General features: G+C 37.5%; 1 protein-coding gene across 2 annotated transcripts; it reads right to left on the bottom strand.

Annotated features, from left to right (window-relative positions):
* Positions 1-5,142: 5,142 nt before the first annotated feature.
* On the bottom strand, positions 5,143-7,554 carry LOC110914535 (probable beta-1,3-galactosyltransferase 8). Of its 2 annotated transcripts, none has more exons than XM_022159325.2 (7): positions 7,314-7,554; positions 7,096-7,178; positions 6,763-6,962; positions 6,328-6,673; positions 6,110-6,235; positions 5,639-5,748; positions 5,143-5,525 (listed from the first exon to the last, which is right to left on the bottom strand). In XM_022159325.2, exons 1-7 carry the CDS (start codon positions 7,491-7,493, stop codon positions 5,377-5,379), a joined length of 1,194 nt encoding a protein of 397 aa, XP_022015017.1. In that variant the 5' UTR covers positions 7,494-7,554; the 3' UTR covers positions 5,143-5,376. The 2 variants fall into 2 exon arrangements, with proteins under 2 accessions (XP_022015017.1, XP_022015020.1); XM_022159328.2 differs by having other exon boundaries at positions 7,096-7,160; positions 7,314-7,553.
* Positions 7,555-8,592: the final 1,038 nt, after the last annotated feature.

Raw genomic sequence — 8,592 nt, 5'->3', positions numbered from 1 at the left:
TAGCAACATCATAGTTTAAGTTTGATAATTAGTTTAACAAAACAGCGGAAGCATAAACCAAATAGTTTAAAGATAGTCCTTAGTTCAAGATAAGTAAACCCAACACACGGGTTTTGACGAACACTACACATCCCCAAGCAGCAGCTCCTCAGTCACTGGTTACCTGCAAAGCATGCAGTAAGGGGTCAACAATAATGCTGAGTGAGTTCACTAGTTGTCCAGTTTTAGTTTACCAAAAACTTAAGTTGTTTAGATAAAGCATTTATAATCATGTTGTGGGGAGCTACCCCATCTGTAAGCTCACTAAACTGTAGATACCGAAACTGTTGACGGAAAGTTGTTGTGCCCCGAGTCAATGTCTATCGTCATTGACCATGTTGCAAGGTCTACTAGTTCACGCCCGATCTCCCCCGGTCACGGTGTGAGGTTGTCAAACCTAATAGCGCTATCAACTAATAACCCGTTCGCCCCCGGCGATTAATCGGTACTGTAAGCAGGGACTTAAAGTGATAGAGTTTCGTTTAGCATGGCTAGTTGTGATTTATAAATAATATCCAAACGTATCTCCCCCGGAGATAGTAATTACCCATTCTGTTTTCCCCCGGAGTAATGGGTCAAAAGTGTTTTTCCCAAAGTTGGTAGTTTGTTCGTGTCCCTCCGCGGGACGCATGCTTTTGGTGTGTGAACTCACCTTGGGTTGCTCGGCAGATTAGGTTACTTTGTCAAACACGTTGGTCACCACGTCCTAACATGGTTACCGGTATAGGTCAGGTTTGGTGTACAAGCATTCACGTATAATCTACCAATAACTAACACGTTGCATGCATACAAACAGTCATAGGGTTATTGGGCCGGCCCTAATATTTACGCAATCAAACAGCAACACATAGTCCAGTCAACAGGTAGCCCATATTACACACATTATGGCCCAATAACCAAAGTGGACAGCCCAATCGCAACAAGGTGGTCTCGAGTCGCAACCAGGAGGTCACGTTGCATGCATACAAACAGTCATAGGGTTATTGGGCCGGCCCTAATATTTACGCAATCAAACAGCAACACATAGTCCAGTCAACAGGTAGCCCATATTACACACATTATGACCCAATAACCAAAGTGGACAGCCCAGTCGCAACAAGGTGGTCTCGAGTCGCAACCAGGAGGTCTCGGCTTGTCACGCTGTGGTTGCGAGTCGCAACCGTTGCGGTCTCGAGTTGTCACGCTGTGGTTACGAGTCGCAACCGTCGTAGTCTCGAGTCGCAACCGTTGCGGTTTCGAGTTGTCATGCTGTGGTTACGAGTCGCAACTGTGTGGTCTCGAGTCACAATGCTGTCCTTTTCTTGTTCACGTGCAGATTCAGATACATCAGGCTAAAATGTACTATGTAATCAGGCCCAAATCGAGTAATAGCCAATAAGGTTTCAACTAACAGTTTTCCTAATCTGACCATTAATAAAAATAGATCAAACATTGCCCTTTTTGAAATCTTCAAACCATATTCAACAAGTTCATCACAAGTTCATAAATTTTAGGGTTTTCATGTCAAACATAACCATACATTTTTATGAACCAAATCACATATTTTAACAAGATCATTTGCAAGAAACAATGAAACATAGTTTGGTTGGCCATAATCATTCTTAAACTACCATTCTTTAGCCATTTTAAACATGTTATCAAGCTTTCATACAAAAGGGTTTACACATATTGTCAAACTTCACAAATCATCCTAAAAATCATGCATAACACTACTAACTAAACACTTTTTAGTCCATTCAACACACATAAATTCTTTACACATAAAAATAACACTAACCGGTTGTGAAGAAGGTGCCGAAATGAAGGAAGAAAATGAGAGAATGAAATGTCCGACTTGTGGTGATGATCTTGACCGAGTTTCTTGACCGAGATCCTTGTGCGATCCGAGCTTGAACCGAAAGTTGGGAGAGAATGGGATGTTGTTTGGGGTTTCTAGTGAGAGAGAGGAGTGTTTGTGTAAAATGAAGGAAAGTGGGGAAAGTTGGGATTTTATATGAGGTTTCAAAAATAGGCTAAGGGGTTTCGGCCCAAACCGGTTACGGCCCAAGAGGCCCACTCGAGACCGAGTGGTCTCGAGTCGTGGTCTCGACTCACATACATATATATATATATATATATATATAATACATACATACATACAACACATATCATGCAAAAGGTCACGTTTCCATTTAATAACATATATATACACAAAGATATTACAAGATGTTCGTTCGGAAAAACCTAGAGTGTCACACTTATCAACATGATCCGAGTTCTAAGTTATATAAGTATAAATACAATTACATATCATAAATATAATTAAGCTTAATAAATCCTTCTATCAGGAAACCCATTTTAAAGATTTTTTTTATCAGAGAGTGACATATGAATCATCTCCTTTAAACACCGAATTAGATTTCGCAGGAATTTTTACTCTTCTTCATATTCTTCCCATATCAATCCTTAACTATAACTCCTGTTCAGTTCATGGTTGTAAGAACTTCCCTAGAGTCCTAGAATAGCTACCCCTTCATGCGTATATATGAGTGTCCACAATACTCATATGTTTTGAGTAATGATATTAGAAGATGATGGTTGTAAGAACTTCCCTAGAGTCCTGTTCAGTTCATGGTTGTAGGATCTACTCAAGGATCTACTCAATACATTCACATTTATGATCCTCAAAAGACTTAGTAGGAGCCATTTGGAATGTACACAATCTCTTCTTGAGATACAACCCATAAGCTAGATATTTAGTTATGTAGAGACTCTTTAATTTGTTCCAAACTCTTGTAGCATAGGTTTTCTTGGACACCTCTCACACCACCCTATCTCCAAGACCGGGAATAAATACTATGAGCCTTCTCATGTATGTTTTTTTTCTTTCTTAGATAAAGTTGCAGGAAGGTCAACTTCGCCAGAAGAGCCCCAACAATACCTTGATGCACCAACTGTGCCCGCACCTTCAAGTTCAACCTCCATGATTCGAAATGATTCTTTCCATCAAAATCTCCAAATCAAAATTTAGGAAAGTTATTTTTCAGTTTAGTCTATTGTTTATAATTTTTTTGATCGATTGCGAAAGGTTAATAAAAAATAAGTTCAAAAGGGTGGCCTATGTATACCTTTACTAGTAAGGAGGACAAGTAGGATGTCGAATCTACAAAGAGTCAATGGAAAGTGTTAAAAACAAGTTGATTCATTACACAAAACATTAAAATTAAAATTTGATTTGATTGTGAAAATGTTTGAAGTAGCAAACAAACTTTGGTTGATTTAAAACAAATGCGTTTCATGTTCAATACCTGGTGGGAAGTCATGTAAATGTGAGTTTGTTAGCTTTTTGGTTTAAGTGATGATTATAGATTAGATTGTAAAGCTTTCTATTTACAAACCATTAATCTAACTTTGCAAAACAAAATCCAATTCCAGACTGCTAGTGATTGCTAATGATGTATAGAATCCAAAATCTGATGAATATTGGATTAAAGTTTCAACACGGTCAAACCGTTTAAACCAAACAACAACTGAGTTCGAATAACTTAAAGGGGTAGCAAAATAAAATCCCAAACCAATGTAAAACAATGGTTAAAAGTCAGCACACACGAAACCTCACATGTGGTTTGACTTGCCTCATCACCGTGGTGTCTTCAAAACTCTATTCGGTTTGCGAAAACATGAACTTGATTGCAAATTGGGATGCTTAGAAACCTTCAAAATCGTCTTGATCGTCCAGAATTCATCTAAGGAAATGTAAAAAACAAAACCCTAATATTTTTCTTTGAGTAGGTCTTGAAACTCCGAAATTCGGAGTTAACCCTGCTGCGGCATAGTGTACGCTGGCTTCGGTGTAGCTTACGCCGATGTCTGAAAAGCTATACGCTGAGTCTTCTATTGTACATTGTCACATACGTTGACCTTATACGCCCAAGCGTAGTGTACACTGATCTTAGCATAGCATACGCTAAGATAGATTTTGGCCTGAGTTTTCATCAATCTTCCTTGTATTGACACTTCTAGTCCTCCAACTATCTCGATGTAAATTATTACATAAATAAAGAGAACCGGTTTAAACTTCTTTCCAATCCAATTACTTACTGAACATGTCTTTAACACGTTAAGCCCGAAAATCACAAACATCTGCAAAGTGACCATGTTCCATATGCATAAACGCGTAAATACACTGAATTAAGCATGTTAAACATCATAGATTAACCAGACCATCACCCTTTCTCTTTTAATCGAGCTAAACTAGAAGAAGCTCTGATGCATCTTGTTTGAGTTAATCGCAAGCTCAAATTAAACATCACCAAAGAAAACGAGAATTCAAGAACAAACCAATGATTTGTATTATTGATTCAGTGACATACTTATAGAATAATGAAATCAAACCTGCAGAAATGCTGTGAAAATTGTTCACTAAATTCTCTTCTCAATTACTCCCTTAATTCCCTTTAAACTCCGCTCATTAACATTTAGAGCATCACCAATAAGTCATATTTAGGGGTTGTTTCTTCTCATTTTTACCACGTCACTCGTTTTTATTATTGTGGTATATGTTTTTAGAAGTTTTTTGAGGATGTTTTTCTTAAAAAAAACATAAAAAAAAAAAACAAGTTTACTATGGGCCCTGTGTACTTTATATATTTAATATTTGAAGAGAGAATAAGTGGTATCAATGAATGGTTAAAAATTTAAAAGGTGGTGATGATGTAGCAATGGTTTTAGGTGTTTTTCGGTTTTCTTATTGGGTGAGTTTTGGTGTTATTAAAGAATAAGTGTTTTTATGATGTGATAGCTGACCAGATATGTTTTCAGGTGTTTTTAAAGCTCTGCTTATTGTGGATGGTCTAACAAACTTTCAAAAGATTTTGAAAAATGACACTTAGCCCCTGAACTTTTAGAAATAACCAAAAGAGTCCCTTAACTAAATCAATTGTTGCTTTCTTGTTTACAATGTTTTACTCTTGCAATACACCACCGCAAGTAATTACATTGAAACTCATGGAGCTAAATTGGCAGCTAATTTATGGTTGACGATAAATTCATACATGTTTGTCCATTGAGTAGGCCAAAGTACATATGTTCTAAGGAATCATATCTAAAAAGTTTCAGATCGGGTTCAAGATAAAGATTATAACCCACATGACAAAATCCATTTTGGGTTGACCCGTTTAGTTTTTGTCTTATATTGATCACAACCCATAAAAACATTCCAATACAAGAGATTATGAAAATGTGGAAAGCATTTGAAAGAGATGCATACAAAAAATTAAACATTATGTTTTGATCCAAATGCCAGCATCATTCCTAATGTTTGCTTATTTTTTCTCTTGTGTCAAGATTGGGTTCTCTTTAAAGATCAACATTCCAAACAGCTCCATCTCCTTCTCCACAAGAATTATGAACAAATTTCATCCTCTCTGCTGACTTGCATATTCCGCTGCATGACCAATCAAATGAAGCCACACAAACGTTCCCTGCTTGTGCCTTCCATTCACAATCTGTATAGCACATCCATTGAACAACAGTCAACAGTCACTCATCTGCATACATATTGTACATACACATGTGTGTGCGCACGTGTGTATGTAGGTTAAAACAATTCTTTAGTAACCTGGAGGAGTTCCACAACACATGGAACGGTCGTCGATGTGTTGGACATCCAACCCAATTAACCAAGACCCTAAAGAAACATCCTCATTAGCGTACCTATGCAATATATCCCTGCACAAAACAATCAACAAGTCTTCAACAAATGCGATAAATGGAATCTGCTAATTTTTTTTATTTTTATTTCTAGGTGGTGTAGCAAAATAACAAGACTTTCCAAGAGGTTTAAAGAACTTGTTTTTGGTATCTAGGGAGTCCGCTAGTCAAAGGAGCACAATCCTTTTGGAGTTTTTCCATGCCAACATATTCAAGGAGTTCACTTGCCACATGAATATCTAGTGTCAGGTATCCTAGAGTTCGCTACCTTGGGTGGCGAACTCCCTTGAAGCCAAAAACCTCTGAGAAACACTTATTCTTTTGCTTGATCACCTATAAATAAATAAAAATTCAGATTCTGTAATGTGTTATAACGTACGAGTTGATAGAAATATATGCTGCTAAATCTTTTGAGATGGCGTAAATTTGTCCCGTTGCATGCCTGAAATACTTGTTCCCTTCTTCCCCAAATTTCCAATACTCTGGCTCGTGATATCTCACCCCTCTGCCCAATGTATTTCCAATAACAATTAACTACCCATTGGTCATCTTTATAAGAATCAAAATTTGGTAAATGTTAAGAAAGATGTAACCGACTTTTGAGAGAGCACGGGGCCAGATTTCATGCATCCGATATAGGTTCTTGGTTTAGATCTGTAACGTCCAAGTGAAGTTACAAGCATGCCCAAATTGACATGGACATCATCATCTACCTTGACATAAAACTCTGCATCCCAAGTGGATACTGCTGTCGAAAAAAACAACCTTGTCTTCATGGAAAGCTCATGGTAGCCCTCGACATGATCTAACCTTAAAAAGTCGCGATACTTTTCCTCCTCGATGTCAATGGCGCGATCAAGAACACCACCAGGTGTTGCACTATGTCCTATAACAAACTTTATTATGATTCCCTTTTCTTTTGCCAGTTTGTTTAGCTTTGATCCTGTTCATTGACAATATATTTTATGGACACAAGAACATTTAGTTAATAATAGAAGTAGATTTCAGAAATGTGAATAGAAGGGAATTAACCAGTAGGCATCCATGTTTCTCGAACAGAATCTCTACGCTTTCTGCTGCTAAACGCGGTATTAATACCAATGACGACAAACGCTTTCGGTAGAGATGTCTTGTTAACTGGCACCCTCTCTGGCAGAAATTTGGCTCCATTTAGAGTCGTACGAGCTGCTTCTAGTTCCATCTCTAATGTTGATATTGTTTTGTCTAATGATCTATACAAAAATTAAACCTGACCCAAGTGACTTTCTTATATTGGTTCTGAAAATAACAACTATATAACACTAATATATTTCAAGAACAAAAAGAACAATTCTAGGTGGTTTAACTTTTTCAATATAGGCTTACCGGATGGCTTGATGAGTTTTAGTGACTTCTGCCATAATGTCTCTTGAATTCTCTTCTACCAATTTCTTGTAGGAATTAACAAACTATTTAGTGTTAGAAATAACTTTAGATTTAGAGAGTGGCGGAATCAGAACTTTTTAGTCAGGGTCAGTGGACCCTTTTGATCCCCTTGTTCCGCCATGAATTAAGGAGAAAATATTGAAGATGTGAGTACTTACACGCTTGTGGTCACCATCTCGAGATGTTGTTAATCGCAACTTCTGTTCATGATTGTTGAAACGAAAATCATTGGAGTAAGGCAACGTGTGTCTGGTGAAGAGTGATCCGGCAAGAAAACTGGCGGTGCATAGCATAAAAATGATCTTTCCTGGTACCGACTTTCCTCTCACTTTCAGCATTTATATTTTGTAAAAAAAAGCTATGGTTTGCTGGAAGTTAGGCTGACGTTACCTGTTGCTAGAAAACTAGAAATAGAGATGCAAGAGTTATGTGGGAGGCAAGGGGTGTGTGGCTGATTAGTCATGTGGGTTTCATGGTTCAACCAACCAACCTGCCCTCAAATTCAAACGAGACCACCCTATATTATCGTTGTACATGACGCAACCACTTCCCATGTCTTTGGTTATACTCCTAACCACAACCGTGACAAACATTTATCGATGTCTAATCATGTTTTACCTTGTTTATAGTATAAGTCCCCCGCATGTAGAAAACAAGTATTGTTTTCTGTTGTTTGTGTATTCAACTTACTTGGGTAAGCAATTTTGTGTGCATTTTTCTGAAGAGGAAGATGATGGCTACAAGTGTTAATTTTTATCCCACAAATGACTCCACTTTTGTGATACATGAAACTATGGATTTAATTTTGATAAGAGGTCCAAAAGAGAAGTGTTCTTGTCATGTTGGTATTGTCAACAAACAATTTACGGGTTTTCTAAAAGGGAAAATCACCAAAGGATCCTTGTTAACTACTTAACCAAGAAAATTAAGAAAACAACCTTGAGTTTTTGAGTTTACAAAAATAGCCATTTGATTGTGAAATCCTTAATCTTTACACATCCTGTGTTATATGTTAATTAGTGTAAAGATTGGCGATTACAAAGTTGAGGGGCTATTTGTGACTAAACAGAAGATGGAAACCGCCACCCTCAAGGGGTGCGATCCCTTGGAGACACAACTCCAGATTTTCGGCAGCCATACACAAAGGAGGAGACGCGACTTTTAGATCGAATGGACACACCTCTTCATGTAAATTATCATCCACAAGATCAAAGGACGCACCCGTTCGTGAAGAGACATGTCCATTCACTCGCACCCATCGGAAACTATAAAAAAGGCTTAGATTTCATTTGTAAAATCATTCCATTCCATTGTATTGTATTCAAATTCTCCGTTTATATATTCAAGTTATTCGATTGTGTAGAGATCAAAGATCCATTGGGGCCAACAGATTGTTATGTTAATTCCCAATCAACTTGGCCAATCACAACAGAACAC

The sequence above is a fragment of the Helianthus annuus genome, chromosome 11, assembly GCF_002127325.2.
Source record: "Helianthus annuus cultivar XRQ/B chromosome 11, HanXRQr2.0-SUNRISE, whole genome shotgun sequence".
Classification (NCBI taxonomy): domain Eukaryota; kingdom Viridiplantae; phylum Streptophyta; class Magnoliopsida; order Asterales; family Asteraceae; genus Helianthus; species Helianthus annuus.
Note: the sequence above shows the minus strand (reverse complement) of the source record. Positions and strands in the feature narration are given on the sequence as shown.

Excerpts from the sequence above, each read along its gene's own strand:
- LOC110914535 (XM_022159325.2), bottom strand. The coding sequence starts at position 7,493 with ATGCTGAAAGTGAGAGGAAAGTCGGTACCAGGAAAGATCATTTTTATG. Across the intron at positions 6,674-6,762 it reads AGAAACATGGATGCCTACTG|GATCAAAGCTAAACAAACTG; the intron begins GTTAATTCCCTT and ends GTCAATGAACAG. Across the intron at positions 5,526-5,638 it reads GTGTTGTGGAACTCCTCCAG|ATTGTGAATGGAAGGCACAA; the intron begins GTTACTAAAGAA and ends TGTGCTATACAG.